The following is a 21,755-nucleotide window of genomic DNA, read 5'->3' as shown; positions in this document are numbered from 1 at the left end:
GACAAAACCAGAAAATGCAACAAAGAGTAAGGACGGGGAAGCTCTCCCTTTCCTGAAGGCCCCTCCCCTGCCGCTGTAAGGACCAGCCCTTCCAGGACAGGTGTGCCATTGCTTCTTTCACAACCCTTCCCTTAGGTGTCTGGTCCTCCACTGCTTCAAAGGCTACCTTGCCCCTCTGCCTTGCAGGATTTTGTTCTTAGGAAGAGCTGTAAAGGTTCTGTGTTCTCTACAACAGGATGATGACTGGTTTACTACATTCAAGAACTAAGTGAACAGGTTTTAAATGTTCCCCTGTGTTAGTCACATAATTAACATATATAAAGCTACGTGTAGACTGCTTAAATTCAGGCCTTCAGAACAGAAATGATTGCTGACTTGAATATTCATAATACATCTCCCTTCCTCTCAGCATGCCTTTATTACAAATTAGGTGATGCAAAGTGGTAACATGATAAAAACTACAGGCAGACAAGGGAGTGTCTCCTGTGAGGCTGGAACTTGAAGGTAACCCAAACACACCCAAAGTTCCTTCATCACAGATTGGTTTTATGGAAATAAAGGCTCTCAATATAAAATACAAAAATTTTTAAGGAAGTGTTTCAGTGAAATTATGGCTATAGTAAGATTAAAATGGAGAACCAATTTCTGAAATGTATTCAAGATCAAGTTCACATCCAGGAATATGACACATGCCTGTAACCAAAACACTTGAGTGTGGAGGCAAGAGGATCAGATCAAGGCCATTCTTAGCTACACAGTGAGTCTGAGGCCAACTGGGGACATGAGATTCCATCCAATTTTTTTTTTTTAAGATCAATTTCATTTTCTCCTAGAACAGAAATACAGGACTATAGTTGTAATATATAGTTATTAAAGTTCTAAGGCACTGTGAAAAAAACTTGAGACCATTAATTAACTTTAACATCAAAACTTATTTAGTAATTTTCAGGAGGGAAGTGCCAACTTGAACTTAATTCATCAAACTAAAAGGGTCACAGGAAACCCTAAAAACCAGTTAAGAGACAGTCGCAGTAGAGCACACCACCATAGGAGGCTAGCCTGGTCTACATAGCAAATTCCAGGTAGGCAACAAGGCTATAAAGTGAGACTCTGTATTTAAAAAACAAAAAAACAAAAAAAACCAAACCATTTAAAGGGCAAATGAGTCACATGTTTGATTAAACAAGTCTTTTCCTTTAAGAAACGGTCCTATTAGGAAGCCAGGAGAACTCAATAAAAAAGTATTTCACCTGTCACAAGTAGGAAAGAACTTGCCATGCTGATGATGTAAAAGTCTAGGATCAGATACAAATATGGACTAGCCTTCTTGTAAGTCCAGTTCTGCGGATCTTAGTCAGCAGGTGCAAATTAGAAAAACAAGCTGAGAATTTCTTCTAGAACTTCTGGCTATTTACTCTAGTCCTATTCTTACATAATTGCAGACAAAAAAAAAAATTTAAGTAACCAATGCTGTTTCTAATAATAATAGCATTAGTAAGGTAGCAGTGTTACTTAATGTCTGTGACCTTGCTTTGACCTTTAAAGAGCAAGGCTCATACATAAACTTTTTGTTTCTATTTTCTTACAGCAGGGCTAAGTATGTAGTCATTCCTTATTTGATCTTAAATCCCCAAAATCAGACAAGTCTACAAAGACCCCAAATAAGAACTTGAATGAGCATGGAAACAAGAACATAGAGCTATGTTCCTTTCCTGCTGTGCATACGTGACATCAAACACAAAGAACTTGGATTCAAACAAAAGAGGAGGACTATACTAGCTAGAATGGAACTCTCTAATAGAAAGGGACTTTTTAGAAATCATCTCACTGTCCAAATGGAGTTTAAACTTTGTTAGCTAAGTTATATCACAGAGCATATCAGTACAAATGCTATGATAGCAACAGAATCAGAGCCACACAGATAGATGCTAGTAATTACAGAATGGAATTTGCCATTTTTTCTTTTTAAGAGAGAAGCAAGATATAAAAAAAAGTCTGGCTTTAATAGTGTTCAGGGAAAACATGTAGGTTATCTTGTCATATTAGGGTTGGAAACAACATATGACACAAAAATCAAGCTGCAACACACATCCAAGTGTGTAACTTTATGTAACTATGTAAACATTTAAGCACTTCTAATCAAGAATCAGCAATGTCAGACACAAAAACTAGAGTCAAGACGCAAGTCCTATTACAGGCAAAAGGATAATTTCTCTTTATATAAAGGCCTTTTACAAACCAATGAACCAACTAATTAAGAATATGAACAAGAAATTCACAGGTAGGGAAATTAAAACTTCTAAACAAATGAAAAGATATAGAAATAAAAACTATACAAAAATATTCCTTTTCTTCTCATTAAATTGTCAATATCCCTTGGTAATAGACCAAGTTAGTGAGAAAGTAGGAAAAAGACATTCTCATACATTTTTCTAGTGAGAACACACATGAGCAATTTAATTAAATCATACAAAATTAAGAGATTTTTCTAAGAATTTGTCCTAAAGATGTAACTATGAACAAAATGAGACATAGCATGATTATATATTAATAGCCTAATTTATAACAAAGGCCATATAAAAATATACCAAAATGATCATATAGAGGAACATGGCATTAACTTCACACAGAATACAGATGCCTTGAGGTGGTGATACAGAATCATACACAACATAGGTCTACAACTCCATTATATCTGTTAGTCAGAGACTCGATGCTTCCCATTAAGATTCACAAACAAAAACGGTGAACACTCGCTTCTGTTAAGTACTTGTACTGGAGTGTTCTAGTCAGGGCAATAAGTCATGGGACAAAAGATATCCAGAATTGGGGGTGGGGTGGGGAGGCAAAGCTACTTTTACCCACATATGACACTGTCTCATATTTACAAAACCCCAAGGGAGTACCTTAAAAAACAATTCAAATCCACAAGTTTAACAAGGTTGCAGAATAAGAGATCAATATGCAAATCAACTGTTTCTGTATGCCAGGAGGGAAATCTGAAAATAAAATTTTAGAAAACATTCATAATAGCACCAAAAATAAAACATTTGAGTACTTTTCAAAAAACAAATGGAAAACTTACAAATCTATAAAACACTGTTAAAAGAAACTAAAAGATTCAAATGTAAACCAGATTACAAGTTTTAACACTGTTAGATGGTGTATTAGTTAAGGTTACTATTGCTTTGATTAAACACCATGACCAAAAGCAACTTGGGGAGGAAAGGGGTTGTTTTGCTTACATAACCTGAGTCCTAGTCTTCTGAGAGAAGCCAAGGCTGAAATTTAACAGGGCAGGAACCTGGAGGCAGGAGCTGATATAGAGGCCATGGAGGGGAGCTGCTTACTGGCTTGCTTCCCATGCCTTGCTCAGCCTGTTTTCTTATAGGACCCAAGACCACCAGCCTAGAAGAAATTTCATCCACAATGGGCTGGGCTCTCTCCCATTAATCACTAATTAAGAAAATGCCCTATACAAGCTTGCCTACAGCCTGACTTTATGGAGGCATATTCTCAATTGAGGTTACCTCCTATCAGATGACTCTAGCTTGTATCAAGTTGACATAAAACTAGCCAGTACAGATGACAGTAACTCTCAGCTTGAAACTTTTAAGTTCCCAAATGTTATTCACTGTAATAGCTATTGGAAACACAGGTGACTTCTTTGTAGCAACTGACGGACTAATTCTAAAATTCATACATAACTGCAAGGACCCAAGCATACTCCACCCCCCCAAATTCCACTAAACAAACAAACAAACAAACAAACACCCCTGAAAATAATAAAGAAAGGAAATCACACTTCCTGGCTTCAAAACTTGCCTGTCCTTGCATGGCCTCAGGTGAGAGAATAAAGAAAAGACAAAGGCAGGCAGGTATCTGTGAGTTTGAGGCCAGCCTGGTTTACAAAGTGAGTCCCAGGATAGCCAGGGCTGTTACACAGAGAAACCTTGTCTCGAAAAACAAAACAAAACAACAAAAACGAACAAGCAAACAAACAAAACACAAAAGGAAAAGATAAGACAGGCATGGGAAAACACAGCAAGCTGGGATCAAGTAGCCTGGGCTCTCCACTGGAGAAGCTGCAGCGCCCCAGCAGCTCAGTGGTTAGCTGATCTCAGCAGGAGCAGTCTCCGCAGGGGAGCAGTTTTCAGGTGATGAAACATTTTGGGGGAGAAAGCTACGATGGGCATTTTCTGCACATACCATCAATGTTCTCATTCAGAACCCCAAGGAAGGTTCTGCTGTCTTTCAGGGTCTTATCAGAAAAAGGCTTTCCCACTTCAGTGGGGCTGAGGCATTGGAATCCTTGACATGGCCACACCATGTCAACAAAACACATTTACTCAAGGTTTCCTTACCTTCACAAAAACTTATTTTTAAAAGCAATACTTATCAAAGTAGTGTTTGTCTGTCACAAAAAAACTTACTGTATCTAAAATATATAAAACACCATTATAACTCCATAATCAGAGAAGAAAACTAAATTTTTAAAAAATTTTTAAAAAGAGGGTAAGTATGGCCTGAGTCTAGTTACAGTCCCAGGAATCCAAGAACCCTCTGTGTTCAGGAACTACCTGTCCTGGTATGGTGGTTTGCATGAGAATGGCCCCCACAAACTCATATATCTGAATGTTTGGTACCGCAGTGGTAGAACTGTTTAGGAAGGATTAGGAGGTGTGGCCTTATTGGAGGAGGTGTTTCACTTTGAGGTTTCAAAAGCCCATATTCCCAGTTAGCTCTCTCTGTTTCCTGTTTGTGGATCAGATGTAAACTCCCAGCTACTGTTCCAGTGCCATGCCTGCCTGCCTGCCTGCCGCCATGCTCTCCACCATGATGGCCATGAACTCACCCTCTGTAAGTGTAAACCTTAATAAATTCTTTTTTCTGTAAGATGACTTGGTCATGATCTTTTCAAGGTGAAGAAAAGCAACTAGGAAATATGAGTAAGTCCTTCTTTCTTTTCCTGCCCTTCCCCAACCTAGCACAAGCCAAGTTCAGATTATTGCCCAGGACATTCCTGTTGCTGTGACACCTTCGCTGGGGGACGTCACTTCCTTTTTTATCTCCTTAACTTCCTTAACACTGTGCCTGTAGTCATCTCTACATCAGAGACCTAGCTCCAGATCTGTGGCTTCAAATCTTTTCTCTCAAGAGCCACCTGTGACTGGAGAGAGGCTCCTTTCTTCTCCCATCCTCCCTCTGACTGTTGCCATCTCCGCACTCATAGGCCAGCTCCAAACCTGTGTTTGGGAGCCATCTTTCCCTGGACCAATTAAATAGTTAATTCAACAGCTTAACCTGGCCTAGCTCAGGCCAGGTATCTCCAGTACTGGCCCAATTTAAGGAAGGCAGATTATCACATCAGACACACAACCAAAGAAAGAAGTCCACACTCCCAGGTCAAATCACAAAACAAAAATATGAATGGCCAGACAGAGTGCCTCTCATCAAACTTGTTAGTCATTAACACCAAACAAAACAAAAGCCAAGAAAAAAACAAACAAAACCAGTAGCAACCCAATGACCACAATTAACAAACACATTTAAAAATAACTAAATATTAATGGCCTTAATTTTCCATTCAAAAACAACAGGCTGATTGAAGAAAATTTGTTGTCCACAAGAAACTCTGCTTTAAAGATAGGCATCACCTTAAAGTGAAAGGACATAAAGTATTCCAAGAAAATGAATCAAGAAACAATCAAGCATTGTCATCCTAATATCTGACAAAGTAAGATTTTTAAACTAAAAGTAAGTAGGAAAAACAAAGGATATTGAATCCTAATCAAGGGATCAATTACTCAGTAAAAATCACAATGACAAATATATAGGCAACAAACTCTGGCATCTAATTTCATGAAAAGCATACTAATGGAATTAAAGACACAGACTAAACAAAGCCAATAATTTAAGTGATTTCAAAAGCAACTTTCTCCAGTAAATAGGGTCGTTTAAACAATAAACAAGCAGAGGAACCTCAGAATTAAACATCTTACATCAAATTGACTCAACAGATATCTACAGAATGTTCTATCTAAATGCCAAAGAATAAGTATACATTCTACTCAGCAGCACATGGAAGCTCTGACATCTATGTGCTGGGACACAGAATAAACCTTAACAAACACAGAAATATTGTAGTAATTTCATATATTGTACCCAACCATTGTGGACTAAAAATTGACATCAAACAAAACTCCAGACAGTGTATAATGATGGAGATTAAGCAACTCATTATTGAATGATAAATGGGTCAAAGAAGGAATCAAGAGATTCAAAAGAAGTTCAAATTCAGCATAAATTAATGAAATAAAAACAAAGAAACCAAAGAATCAATTAATCCAAGATCTGTTCTTAGAGAAGATAAACAAGATCAACAGACCTGCCCCAATTAAGCAAAAGAAAGGAAGAGATGATCCAAATTAACAGAATTGGAAATTAACAGACACCTAAGATACATACATAATATCATATGGGAATATTCTAAAAACTTGTACTTCATTAAGTTGATAGATCTATTTTTAAAAACTGGATGAATTTTTGTTTTAACCAAATATCAAAGTTAAGCCAGGAAAGGACTATGGTGGATTGAAAGAAAATGGCCCCCAAAGGGAGTGGCACTATTAGGAGGTGTGGCCTTGTTGGAGGAAGTGTGTCACTATGGGGGCAAGCTTTGAGGTCTCATATATGCTCAAGCCATGCCCAGTGTCTCAGTTCACTTCCTGTTGCTTACGGATCAAAGATGTAGAACTCTCAACTCCATCTCCAGCACCACGTCTGCCTGCACACAGTCAGGTCCACCATGATGACACTGGACTAAACCTCTGAACTATAAGCCACCCAATTAAATGTTTTCCTTTATAAGAGTTGCTGTGGTCATGACATCTCTTCATAGCAATAGAAACTCTAACAACCTAAACAGACCTATAATAAAGGATATTGAAACAGTAATAAAAAACCTTCTGTCTAAAATATTCCAGGCCCTGATGGAGTCACAGAATATACCAGAATTTGAAAGAACTGTAACTAATCCTTTTTAAACTTTTAATTTATTTATTTTACATACCAACTAGTTTCCTCTCCCTCTTCTCCTCCCATCTCCAGTCTAACCCCAACCCACCCCATCCACTCCTCAGAGAGGGTAAAGCCTCCCATGGGAATCAACAAAGCTTGTCATATCAAGTTGAGGCAGGACCAACTTCCTCCCCACTGCATCAAGGCTGAGCAAGGCATCCTACCATAAAGAGAAGGTTCCAAAAAGACAGCTCATGTGCCAGGGACAGATCATGGTCCCGCTGCTAGGGGCCTCACAAACAGACCAAGCTACATAATTGTCACCCACATACAGAGGACCTAGGTCAGTCCCACACTGGCTCCCTAAGCTGTTGGTCTAGAATCTGAGCTCCCATGAGCTTAGATCAGCTGTCTCTGTGGGTTTCCCTGTCATGATCTTGACTCCGCCCCCTTGCTTATATAATTCCTCCTCCTCTCTTCAGTTGGACTCCCAGAGCTCCTTCCAGTGCTTGGCTGTGGATCTCTGCATCTGCTCCCATCAGTTATTGGATGAAGGTTCTATGATGGCAATTAGGGTAGTCACCAATCTGATTACAGGAGAAGGCCAGTTCAGGCACCCTCTCTAACATTGTTGGGAGTCTTAGCTGGGGTCATCCTTGTGGATTCCTGGGAGTTTCCCTGGCACCAGGTTTCTCCATAACTCCATAATGGCCCCCTCTATCAAGAATCTCTTTCGTTGCCCTCCTTATCTGTCCCTCAACCATTCTGATCTCTCAAGTTTCCATCCCAACCTTCCCACCCCCAACCCCTGTCCACCGTTTACCCAGGGGATCTCATCTATTTCCCCTCCCAGGGTGATTCATGTGTCCCTCCTTGTTACCGTAGTTTCTCTAGGGCTGTGGATTGTAGCCTGGTTATCCTTTGCTTTAACATCTACTATCCACTTATGAGTGAGTACACACCATGTTTGTCTTTCTGGAACTGGGTTACCTCACTCAGGATGATATTTTCTAGTTCATCCATTTGCCTGCAAATTTCATGATGTCATTGTTTCTTACCGCTGAGCGATACTCTATTGTGTAAATGTACCATATTCTCTTTACTTTTTTGTTTTGAGGTGTGTGTGTGTGTGTGTGTGTGTGTGTGTGTGTGTGTGTGTGTGTGCTTTAGACAGGGTTTCTCTGGGTAGCTTTGGAGCCTTTCCTGGAACTCACTCTGTAAACCAGGCTGGCCTCAAACTCACAGAAATCTGCCTGCCTCTGCCTTCTGAGTGCTGGGGTTAAAGGTGTGCGCCACCACCGTCTGGCTGGTATCACATTTTTCTTTATCCATTCTTTAGTTGAGGGGCATCTAGGTTGTTTCTAAGTTCTGGCTATTATGAATAATGCTGCTCTGAACACAGTTGAACAAGTGTCCTTGTGGTATGATCAGGCATCCTTTGGGTATATGCCCAAGAGTGGTATTGCTGGGTCTTGAGATAGATTTGACTGGCGATTTTCTGAGAAACCACTACACTGATCTCCAGAGTGGCTGCACAGGTCTGCACTCCCAAGTTTGCAGTGGAGGAGTGTTCCCCTTGCTCCACATCCTCTCCAACATAAGCTGTCTTCAGTGTTTTTGATCTTAGCCATTCTGACAGGTGTAAGATGGTGTCTCAGAGTCATTTTGATGTGCATATCCCTGATGACTAAGGATGTTGAGCAATTCTTTAAATGTCTTTCAGCCATTTGGGATTCTTCTGTTGAGAATTCTCTGTTTAGATCAGTACCCTATTTTTTAATTGGATTATTTGGTATTTTGATGTCTAGTTTCTTGAGTTCTTCGTATAATTTGGAGATCAGTCCTCTGTCAGATGTGGGGTTGGTGAAGGTCTTTTTCCCATTCTGCAGGCTGTTGTTTTGTCTTATTGACTGTGTCCTTTGCCTTACAGAAGCTTCTCGGTTTCAGAAGTTCCTATTTATTAAACGTTGATCTCAGTGTCTATGCTACTGGTTTTATATTCAGAATTTACCAGAATTGAAAGAACTGTAACTAATCCTTCTTAAACTCTTAAAAAGGAGAGAGAGAGAGAGAGAGAGAGAGAGAGAGAGAGAGAGAGAGAAGAGAGAAGAAAGAAGAAACCAGAAGGAACACTCCCAAACTTGTTTATGAGGCTAGTATTACTCTAATACCCAAACCAGATAAAGACACAACAAAAAAACAAAACCACATAGCAGTATTTCTGATGAAGATACAAAACCCTCAATAAATATTAGCATACTGAGTTACAAGCACATACCAAAAAAGATCAATGCAGAGTCAGGTCGACACACTTAATGTCAATATATGTAAGAACTCATAAAATTGAACTTAAAAGACAAAAATCACTGATCACTTCAATAGAACCAGAAAAGGCCTTTGACAAAATCCAACATGCCTTAATGATAAAAAGTCCTAGACAGAGGAGGACTGGAGGGAAAATACCTCAACATAGTAAAAGCACTCCTTTTCAATATAGTGCTGTAAGCAACAGCCAGAGCAATAAGGCAAGAGAAGGAATTAAAGTGTACAAATAAGAAAAAACGAAGTGAAATTAGTTCTATTTGCATACAGATGATATTATACCTAAGAGATGCCCAAAATTCCACCAGAAAACTTCTGGAAACAATTAACAATTCAGCAAAATGGCAGGGTACAAAATCAACTTATAACAATCAGTAGCTTTTCTATACCAACAGCAAACACACTAAAAAAAAGACCACAGACACACTCCCATTTACAATAGCATCAAAGCCAATAACATATCAAGAAATAAACCTAACCAGTGAGGTTAAAAGGACTCTACAATGAAAACTTCAAATCTCTGAAGAAAGATTCTAGAGGATGGAAAGACATCCCATGCTCATGGAATGGTAGAATTTATGTTGTGAAATGAACATCCTATTAAGAATCATTTACAGATTCAATGCAATCTCAATTAAAATACCCACAACAGTCTTCACAAACACAGGGAAAAAACAAAACTAAACCAAAATTTGCATGGAATCAGAAAAGACTCCATATAGCCAAAGTAATCCTGAGCAGAAAGAATGCTGGAGGGCTTGCTAGTTCATACTTTAAGACATAGTATAGAGCGACAGTGATTAAAAACAATATGGTACTGGCACAAAAACAGACATACAGACCAATGGAATAAAATAAAAAACCCAACCTAAGTTCTCATAACTATAGCCATCTGATATTTGACAATAAGGCAAAAAATGTGATATGGAAAAAAGACAGCTTCTTCAACAAATGGTGCAGGGAAAACCGAATGTCCATATGCAAAGGCATGAAAAAGGACTGTATCTCTCTCCTCACAAAAAAATTAGATCCAAGACGTCCATTTGAAACCTGAAACACCGAAAATCCAAAAGGAAAACATAGGCAGTACCCTACAAGATACAGGTGTAGTAAAGAACTTTCTGAACAGACTTCATCCGCCCAGGGGTTAAGGCCAACAATCAACTGGGATCTCATAAAACTAAAAAGTATCTATACAGCTAAGGAAAAAGTGACTGAACAAGAAAACTCACAGAATGAGGGAAAGTCTTTATGTAAAATTAGTATTATTTCTTCATTAAATGTGTGGTAGAATTTGTGGTAAATATCTGAAGCTCCTTTTGTACAATGGTTTTAAATTTCAAACATCCAAGTTTGAAAACTAGATACAGAGCTACTGAAGTTATCTCTTATGTGAGGCTTCTTTCAAGAAATTAAGTTACACTTAAGTTGTCACAGTCATGGTCACAAAATTGTTTACAATTAAAAAGAAATGTTAAGCTCAGTGGTGGTGGTGGTACCTGCCTTTAAACCCAGCACTTAGAAGGCAGAGGCAGGGTGGATCTCCCAGCATGGTCTACAGAGTGAGTTTAGGACAGCCAGGGCTACACAGAGAAACCATCTTGAAAAACCAAAAAAAAAAAAAAAAAAAAAAGATAAATGTTTACTTTATATGTGTGGGTATTTTGTCTACATATATGTCTGTGTACATGCATGCCTCATGCCCCGGGAAGCCAGAAGAGGGCATTGGATGCCCTGGAACCAGAGTTACAGAATGTTGGAAGCTATGATCTATGTGTTGGGACTCAAACCTGGATCCTCTAGAAGAGCAGACACTGCTCCTAACTGTTGAACCATCTCTCCAGCTCCAGGTCATACACTTCTTTTTATCCTTGCAACAATGTCTGTGGATTTGCTGTGGTGTCCTCTTTTTTTTAAATCCTTGAGTAATTTTTCTGTAGTTGGAGGTCTATCAACTTTACTAATATATTATCCTAAGTTGTGACATTTTTGTCTATCTTTTTATGCCATGTTTTTACTGCCCACTTCTTTCTGTACATCTTGTGTTATATTTGCTCACTTGGTATTGCTATTTTCTAACACAGGTATTTGCTTTAAGTTTTGCTTTGTAGCACATTTTAAGTTTTGTCATCATTTGCATTTCCTCACTCAGTTCAAAATATTTTGTTTGTGATTTCCCCCTTCACTCGTGGTTCTTTAACAGCCAACCTTATTAGTCTATTGTCAACATGACACAAGCTAGAGTCATCTGGGAGGAAGGCATCTCACTGAGAAAATGCCTCCATAAGGCTGGCCTGGAGGCAAGCATGTGAGGTATTTCCTTGATGGATTCATGTGGTGGGGCCAGCCCACTTGGGGAGGCGCTACCACTGGGCAAGTGGTACTGCAGTAAGGAAGCAGGCTAAGCAAGCCAGGAGCAACAAGCCAGTAAGTAGCAGTCTTCCATGGCTTCTGCTTCAATTCCTGCCTCCAAGTTGCCGTCCTAACTTCCTTCAGTGATGGACTGTTGTTTGAAGTGTAAGATGAGATAAACCCTTTCCTCCCCATTACTTTTGGTCAGCGTTTTATCACAGCAATAGAAACCCTAACTAAGAGATAGTATTTAATTTCTAACAATTTGGGGATTTTCCTAAAGATGATTTTGACTCTGCTTTTCCGGGTGTACTGCTTTTCTAGGTGTGGCCAGTACACCTAAGTCCTTCCTCTTTTGAAGCTATTATATGCACACGTACACATGTGCAGTATTTATGTTATACGGCAGTGCTTCATCTTAAAAGCATATTTTATGTTTATCCACAAACGATCCCTTTCCTTTGTCATTCTGTCAGAAGAACTTTCTCTTGTATTTTTTTGTAGAATAAAGATTCATTTTCTTTGTCTGGAAAAAAGTATCTTATTTAGTATTTGAAGGTTGTTTTTGCTGGAAAGGAACACAAAGTTGTTGGTGTTTCCTTTTTGTTATCAGAAAAAAAATCTCAATTCCTCATTAGGAATTTCAGAATTCCTGTTTTATTATTACCCATGTTTTCCTAATTGTCTTTCTTCTCTCATCTTTATAAATTTTACTTTGTATTTAAATTTCAAGATTTAGATGTTTTCTTTTTATTTCTCACCTAGCTTCTTGAATCTGTCAGTTTATATTACTCACTGAACGAAAATGAGGACATGACTGCTCCAAGGTATTGTCATTTATTGTAGATATGAGGGAAAGAACAGCCAGAGGCATGTAGAAGGGTCCATAATGAACCAGGTCATCAGACTGAACCAGGCCACGTTGGGTGTGGGGATGCACAGGAGAGGAAGAGAGGAGGACAGGAGAGGGGACCAGGAGTCAAGAGGCCAGGGAGCCAAAATGGCAAGTTACATGGGAAGAGACGCTGGAGAAAGAGCAGCTCAAAGGCCGGAGGGGTGTTGGGTAGATGACAGGGCACGCCAGTCAGAAGGACTCTGCACTTACGAGGCTGGGGATGCTGGAGAACCTGGGAGCCAGCGTCCACTCTGATGTGTCAAACAGGCACCTCAGTCAGCCATCTGTCAATGTTCTGAGACCTAACACTCATCAACTTTCCGATTAGCACACTTTAAACCGTTTCTACTTTCTCTCCCTGTTCTTGTCTGGGATGGAAAATACACACACATATTAGAGCTTGTGTGTGCATCTCACACACAAGAACATTCACTATTCTATATTTTGGTTGGACTCTCTATGAATTTCATCTGGAGTCTTTCAGTTGATCTATTTCCAGATTTACCGATTCTCTCCTTCTGTTATCTAGTTTTCTAATACTTAAACCCATCAAATGAGATCATTTCAAATACTCTACTTGAGTGTTAAAATGTCAATTGGATTTGATTCAGATTCTCTATTGTCAGTATTTTACATGTCTTCTCTTTTTCTCTTGTCTGTTAAGATGGGCTAATGCCATGTTCAAGTTCTTACTGACAAATTCTACTGAAAGGGAAATTCACAGTACCACTTCTGCTGTTTTCTGCTGAGTATCAGTCACATAATCCTGCCTCTCAGCATGTCTAGCTCCTCTCTTCCATTTTTTATTGTTGCAATGAGAGAAATGGATTGCTGTGACTTACTTAGAAGCAGAAATTCCCCCTTCACTCTACAAATTCTTTAGGCTATATGAGTATTTACCACTGCTTTTATTAAAAATCTGCGTCAATGTTGAATATCATTGATCGATTATGTTTTTTTCCCCATCTTTTGTGAACCTATGCTGTGTGTGTGTAAGAGAGAGACACTAGACGGGGAGGGACATGAGAGAGCAACGAAGCAAGTACATATACCCACTATGCCACAGAGCAGGTGAAGAGACCAATTTGGGTATCAGCCTTCCACCTTATTTGAAACAAAGTCTCTCTCTCTCTCTCTCTCTCTCTCTCTCTCTCTCTCTCTCTCTCTCTGATGCTGCTGCTGCTGCTTCTTAAACACACACACACACACACACACACACACACACAGCTACTCCAGGCTTTAGGTGGGTTTGGAAGGTTTGCATTCAGGTACTCACACTTGCACAGCACTTTACCCGGAGTTATCTGCCCAGCCTTTACTTTTAATCAAAAGGAGTACAGTTGCTCCTCATGTGTTCCAAAGTAAACCAACTATTTCAACTGCTAAGAATGGTGATCTGGTGATCCCCTGAAAGTCCGTTATAGGTTGCACAAACCAATCCATTTTTCACTCATAGAAGTTGTTGGGAATAAATACACACAAATCACTCCACGTTAGAATAAATAGAGCACAGAACTTAAAAGACAAGGTTAGAATACTGTGGGAGACCAGCTCCCACTTCCCCCTCCAGGGTACTCTTAAGTAGGGAGAAGTAAGAAATATTTAGATAGAAATATGGAGGGGAGAGACAGATAGAAACACAGGATAGCCTCAAGAGGGCCTGGGTCAAAACCCAGCAGCCCCTTCTGTATCTTCTAAAGGGCTATTTATAGAAATGCCAAGGGGTGGAGCAAAAGACCGCTCCCTAGCACAACCAAGTGCAGACCCTTCCAAACACCTGGTAACCGTGCACGTGGTCCATCCATCCCCTTATGCAGCCCTGTTGTGTAAAGCAAGCTCGGATCTCACTAGGAAACTTTTGTGGGCTCCCACAGGATACCTGTCCTAACCCTTAACCCTTATCCCTCTCATTTACTCTAGTGCATTTTAAAGACCTTAGGAAACTACAAGCATACTGTAAAATGTCTGACATGTTATTAAAATTTCTAACTCTACATAAAAGCCTTAAGTTAAACATGAGAGCAGGTACAAAAGTGATTCAGAGACAATAAAAGTAACAATCAACAGTGTAAGATAAGGAAAGAGTAGAACAAGAGTACCAACAGGAGTTCAAGGCAATCCATTTTCAGTATGGGCTTAAATAGCTCCTCTTTACTTCCACAGGCCCTGAAGCTGTACCTCAACACAAGCTGGTAAGGTATAGGACAAGAAGTCAGAATATGAAAGTAAATACTATCCTTTATATTATGAAAATACAGCAATATTAAATATATACAATTATGAAAATATGTTTTTACTACACGAGCTCATCTTGAGTAACTATGATGAAGGAGCCACATTAACTCAGTATTCACCAATGGAAAAGGAAAAATTGTTTTCAGAAGCCTTAAAACACAATAGATAAAAAACAAACAAAAAACCCACCTAGGTGAGATCAGCATTCGAATAGTACAATGAAAAACAAAAGGGAGAAGGTGGATCCATGAAAGGAGCTGGAAGACCATCAGAATGGTTTTCTAAAAGCAAAAGCCCCTGGAACAGTCAACTCTAAGGTGTGAGCCAGCAGGGTGTGAAACAAGCAAGAAATATACTGAGCTTCCTTGGATGTTCAAATAAGTATTATTCAGAAATTTTAAGTGAAATAAAACAGAACTACAAATATGACTGTAAAAAAGTATGTGTGTATTAAGTGAGTTAATAAAGTTTGCTCCAGAGTTGATTAAGAAAACACATCTAAAATATGAGGGTTACAAAAGAAAAATCTAAAATTTCAAAAATAAAATTAAATAAAAGAACTAAAAAAAGTGATTAAAAATTCAAATTAACAGGTATAAGTTAATTAAGTAAACAGGTATTAAGCTACAATGTTTTTTTTTTTTTCTTTTTAAAAAAAAAAAAAAACAATACCTTGCTGGTTGAAAGTAAAGACAGAATCAAAATCCCTTTCCCAGGTTCCAGCTCAGCCCTGTGCTGTTATGACTTGTCTAGCTATAAGGTACTGGTCAAAAGCTAAGAGTCATCCCGTTTTCTAAGAGCAGAATAGAAAAGGCAAGTAAACCTTACCTTTGCATACATTAACATTTCATCATGAGACATGCTATTGGCTAACTATGCAAAAAGGTGTATCAACTAAATTCCAAAATGGTGATCACTGAAAAGATTTCCATAAAAACCATTTTCACAGTCCTTCAGTAATCTTATGAATAAACTAGTATACCTTAGCAAGTGATTTCACAATAGGATTCTCCATAATCCCCTTGAGAAAAATTAGGTCTATTTCTTCTGCTCCTGTAGATGTGGGCAGCTCCGTTAGGTTTTCCAAAACTTGCTGCATTTCTGATGAGACAAAAGCCAAATAAGAATTAGTGAATACATAAATAAAAGAATACTCAAATTCCAGACCATTATAGAGGAAGAGTATAAAGCCATACAAATAAAAAGAAATTAGCAAAACTCTTTTGAAAAATCTTATTCAAAAAAATAAATTGTTAAACACTGAGTTTCACATTGATCCCATGAACTGGATCAATGTTTATATATGGTTTTGATTTTATAGGACTACACTTAATAAACACATACTTAAAACTCATTAGCTTCCCCCCCACCAAAATTTGAAGATACTACCTAAGAGGAAATGAAAAATCTGAAGACTTATACAAAGCATAAAGATTAAATTAATAAAACACACACACAAAAAATTCCCGTACGCCCAAAATCAGATCACTGGTAAATTCCACCAAACATTTAAAAACAGAATTAAAACTAAAACTTGACAAACTTTTCAAATAATGTAAGAACACTCTGCTTTGTGGGGTGGGGTGAGGAAGCTGAGAGAAGTTTTCACTACGTAGCTGTGGATGGCCTGGAACTCAAGAAATCCCCCTGCCTCTGCCTCCAGAGTGCTGGGATTAAAGGCGGGCATCACCATGCCCGGCAAGAGCACTCTTGTTAGTTCATTCTCTGAAACTAGGTACTTTGGTTCTAAGCCCAGACAAGTTCACTCTTAAGAAAATTACAGCTAATATCACTTAGAAATATAGATGTAAAGATAAAATACTAGCTAAGTAAACTAGAAATATATAGAAAGGATTGTACATAAATGTCAAATATAAATAAATTATCCCAAGAATGCACTATAAGAAAGTCAATCAATATAATAGAACAGAACCCAAGGGCATTTGAAACAGATACACAAGAAAGTGTTTGACAAAATCCAAAACATTTCATGTGAAAAAACAAAACACTCCCAAATCCCTCTCCTCCTCCTAAAAGCATTAACAAAACTTACAAAACAAATTCCTTACCCAGTACAGCATATCTCACATCTATAAAAATATGAAGCTTACACCATCCTTAATGGCAAAGCACTCCATGTTAGAAGGGACCAAGGCATGGCTTCCCCTTTACTGTAAAACCAGCAGTGTTTCTAACCAGTCGACTAGATAAGAAAAAGAAACCCAGAGCATCCAGGAAAGGGGTTAAATGTGACTATTTCCTTTAAAATGATAAGTTCTTACATATGGAAATCCTAATACACAACAAACACATTTACAGAAGTAGTAAACTGAGGGAGGGACTCTTAGATGGCAAGTAAAGGCATGCCAGCAAACCTGATGACCAGAGTTCAATCCCGGTACATATGTGGTGGGAGAGAGAATCAATTCTTTCCAGTGTCTTCTGACCGCCACACATACACATGCAATCTCTCTCTCTCTCTCTCTCTCTCTCTCTCTCTCTCTCTCTCTCTCTCTCTCTCTCTCTCTCTGTCACACACACACACACACACACACACACACACACACACACACACACCCCTAAAAATGAATATTTATGTAAAAACCTCACAAAACATTAAAGAATGAATAAAGTCCTCAATAAATGGAAGGACATCCTGTGCTTAGGCCCCGAGGACAATCAAAACCTGTCCAAAAGCTACAGCAATCACAACTGTGTGGCACTAGTACAAATACAGAAATAGTTAAACTCCAGAAGTAAATCCACAGATTATCGGCCAGCGTTACAAGACTTTCAATAAAAGAAAGCTCTTCCCCCTAACAACTGGACGACTAGTCATATAAAACCGTGCTGGGTCAATTAAACATATATAAAATGTTAACACAAACTCCTGTTCTTAATAGATATCACATTCCTAAATTTTACCATTTTAGCTCATTTTGATGTTTCTTTAAAAATAAACTAATACTGTAGCTATTTAATCACAATTATTTTCATTTTAACAAAACACAAACATCAAGATGTAGTGGGTAGCCATTCCAGCTTTGATCTGGAAATTCCAACCCCCATTGAGGCTTCAAGATTCTAATTCTCTCCATGCTTACTCTTGATTTCTCAGAATCCTTTCTTACATGTTATGTCCTCTTTAAATCCAAACTTTCCATTTTGATAACAAATAAGTTTTTCCAATAACAATCTCTGAAGTGTACCTTAATAAACTTATCTGGGGTCAGAGAACAGAAAAGCCACTAGTTAGGCAGTGATAGCACACGCCTTTAATCCTAGCATTCCAGAGACAGAAATCCCTCTGGATCTCTGTGAGTTCAAGGCCACAGAAGTCTCCAGAAGGAAGATGGGGCCCCAACAACAACAACTCTACCCAATCCAGAATGATACCATGCTAATCATCATCATACTACACTTCTTGCCAGAATTTCAGACAATCTTACCCATTACTCTAAGACTTGCTGCAGAACCTACAGTTAGTCTAACTGAGATTTAACTATCTGAGTTTTCTCACAGTACCCAACAGAGATAACATCACCCCCTAAACAGCAGGAAGCAATTCTAAGAAAACGACGCCCCTTCTCCCTTAGGTTTCATAATTCTCAGGGTTATGGATGATGGCTACAGGGTTGGGGGTGGAAGAAAATTAGACTCAGTATTCTTGAAAAAAAAAAAGGTAAAAGAAGAAATGGAATGGATTATGGTAGATTATTGTATATACTAGTAAACGAATTTAGTAAAATAGCAGCCTTAGATAATTTGCACTGTTATGGATTCTTATATGTTGATACAAATGTAAACTATTTTTATATTCCTGTTTAAGAAAATTTGTATATTGATACAAATACAGAATTAAATTTGTTATAATGTACATATATTTCTACTCTTATTTGAAATATTTGTATATTGATACAAATGTAAATTTATATCTGTCATACTTTATGTATGTTCTACTTCTGTTTAGGATATTTGGTATATTGATATTTATTTAAGATTACTGTCATACTGCATATCGCACTATATAGTCCTACCTCTGTTATAAATATCTTGTGTACTATCACAATTTTGAAGTCATCGTTCTTCACCATACATTTGCTTATAGACTGTTTACCTTGTTTACATGAAGCCTCAGTTCTTAGGTTATTTAGGTAGATAAGACTTACAGATTTATAGTCACCTATGCTTGTCATCTCTATAGTTATGCTAGTTAGGTTATCCAAATTTACAGATACATAGGTCAGATGGACAGGTAATCTTCAAACACTTCATAGACCTAGAAAATATGGCATTTAAATAACTTAGAATTCTGTTGATGTGAGACACAATTGCTCCTGGCTGCACCGGAGAGAATGTTGGGCTTCTAAGACATTTCCATTTGGAAGTTTGTCTTCTTGGCACAAAATGGCCTACTGGGCAAAGAACTGCCCTTGCCTCGACTGCTGACAGTACGAATACAATGCTGTCCTTTCTGGACAAGCAGGACACAAGAAAAGTGACCACTGTACTCTGCCAAGACAGGGTAAGATGGTCTTTCAGAATTCCTGCTTCTGAAAATGGTCTGTCAGATACTCTAGGCCTGTAGCCAATTTGAATGCACCAACAATGCTGAGAAACATTAGGTGACTGTCCAGGCTGCCAGCTGTCTCGGTCTACTCTTGCAAGATTCCTGAAAGTTACTTGCATCCATCTACCATTTCTCAGGTACCATTATATTCCTTCTCAGGTCTTTGATGAAATTGAAGACTAGCAGTTATAGTTACAACTTTATATATATATATATATATATATATATATATATATATATATATATATATATATATATATATATATATTGTCATGCCTACAAGGCGGGGCCAAGGGAGGGGCCAAGAGACCCAAGATCTGGGTGGGCCAGCGCGTGCTCTCTGTTCTGGGACCCTAGACGGTGGAGGTTGACCAAGCAGAGCTCCAGAGAACACTGCTGGACTTCGATATACCTTCCCCAGGCCCCACAACCTACCTTTCCCTTTTTTGTAAGTTACCCACTAAATAAATCTTCCTTTTAACTACATAGAGTGGCCATAATAATTTCACCAATATCAAAAGCCAGACTACACAAATAAGGGGCTGATAATGAAATGCAGCTCTCTCTGTTCATGCTGCCTACCCAAGCTGTGGAATATTAGTTCAAGATGCATTACATTTGTTTATGCTGTGAAATATTTGTTTAATGATGCAAAGATGTGTTGCATTCTTTTATGTTGCATTTGTTTAACTCTGTGAAGCTGTGTTACTTTGCCTGTCTAAAACACTTGATTGGTCTTAATAAAGAGCTGAATGACCAATAGGCAGGAGAAAGAAACAGGTGGAGCTGGAAGGCAGAGAGAATAAATAAGAGAAGAGTGAGAGGGAGGAATGAAACAATGGAGAGGAGGATGCTGGGGCCAGCCACCCAGCAACACAGCAACACAGCCAGACTCAGAGTAAGAAGGAAATCAAGAGATATAGAATAAAGAAAGGTAAAAGGTAGATTGGATAATTTAAGAAAAGCTGGCTAGAAACAAGCCAAGCTAAAGGACAGGCATTCATAAGTAAGAATAAATCTCCATGTATTTATTTGGGAGCTGGGTGGTGGGGCCCCCAAAGAGCAAAAATTAAAACACACACACACACACACACACACACACACACACACACACAAAACAAACAAACAAAAAAAAAAAAAAAAAAAAAAAAAAAACAGCACTCCACCTACATGCCCATCTCCTAACACTTTCCCATTCCCTAGTAGGACCTATTCCAGATTTCTTAATCATTTCACCTAATCAGATCTGTAAACAGGTTTTTGTTTTGTTTGGGGAGACTTGCTACTCAAGCCTTCTTTCACTTGCTATTTCTATCTTCTTTTCTTTTCCTTTTTATTGAGACATAATCTCTACATGGACCAGGCTGTCCTGATATATAGACCAGGCTGGCCTCAAACTCACAGAGATCCACCTACCTCTAGGTAGAAAAATGATAGAGACTACACACCCTGGACTATTTTTAAGATCCTCATACATTGCTACTGCTTTTGATCATATGGAATAGTATTAGAACATTAATAAAGTACCAATCCTCCCCCCCCCCATTTTGGAAGCTCAGATTTTATTTATTTATAGTTTTTTTATTTTGAGTTTATATTATAATTATATCTTGACAGTATAAAAGCTACCAATCATCCTTAACTAATTTTTACTTCCCTTGTGTTTTCTTTTTCCTCTCCCTTTTCCTCATTTCTCTTCTGAGTCAAGGTCTCACTATGTAGTCTTGACTGTCCTGAAACTCACTATGTAGACCAGGCCGGTCTTGTATTTTGTTTCTGTACCCTGAGTACAGAAATACAGACCTGTCCCACCAGCTTAGCTTTTCACTTGATGAGACTTTTTAAAATAAGATTTAAATATAATTTTTTAAAAAATTATGAGACATGGTTTCTCTGTGTAGCCCTGGCTGTCTTGAAACTCACGCTGCAGACCAGGCTGGCCTCAAACTCTGCCTCCTGAGTGCTGAAATTAAAGGCTTGTGCCAACATGGTCAGCTACTGGATGAATTTCTAATAAAAACCTAATACATATCTCTTTTCAGCTACATTATTCTAAAGACACATGCACAAAGAGGAAGCCTGAGGACATTTAACAAAGGGTAACAGCGGACTGGACCCAACAGACTACGTGAGGGATTCTGTTCTTTCTCTCCAATATTATAGGCAACAGAGTCTGAACTGTTTCTTACAGATGTGTCTTCTGCTATTTAATGGTTTTGAACAGAAACAAGGGTGGTTTTTTTGTTTGTTTTTTCACCAAAGTCCTTTTATGCCCAAACTTCCAATAAAGTACTTTCATGTTTTAAAACAAAACAAAGAAGCCCTAAGCAGAAGACAGGAATACTCCAAATATTAAAGTAT

General features: G+C 38.4%; 1 protein-coding gene across 5 annotated transcripts in view; it reads right to left on the bottom strand.

The window, feature by feature from the left end:
• LOC119086172 (MAGUK p55 subfamily member 6-like) overlaps positions 1–21,755 on the bottom strand; it is a 563,311-nt gene that overhangs the window by 13,112 nt on the left and 528,444 nt on the right. For all 5 annotated transcript variants that reach the window (XM_037203747.1, XM_037203746.1, XM_037203748.1 and 2 more), the window contains exon 2: positions 15,807–15,925. In XM_037203747.1, coding sequence (XP_037059642.1) covers positions 15,807–15,925 — 119 coding nt within the window. The remainder of the gene's footprint in view (positions 1–15,806; positions 15,926–21,755) is intronic.

The sequence above is a fragment of the Peromyscus leucopus genome, chromosome 3 (genome assembly GCF_004664715.2).
Source record: "Peromyscus leucopus breed LL Stock chromosome 3, UCI_PerLeu_2.1, whole genome shotgun sequence".
Lineage (NCBI taxonomy): Eukaryota > Metazoa > Chordata > Mammalia > Rodentia > Cricetidae > Peromyscus > Peromyscus leucopus.
This window is presented reverse-complemented; position numbering and strand designations above follow the sequence as displayed.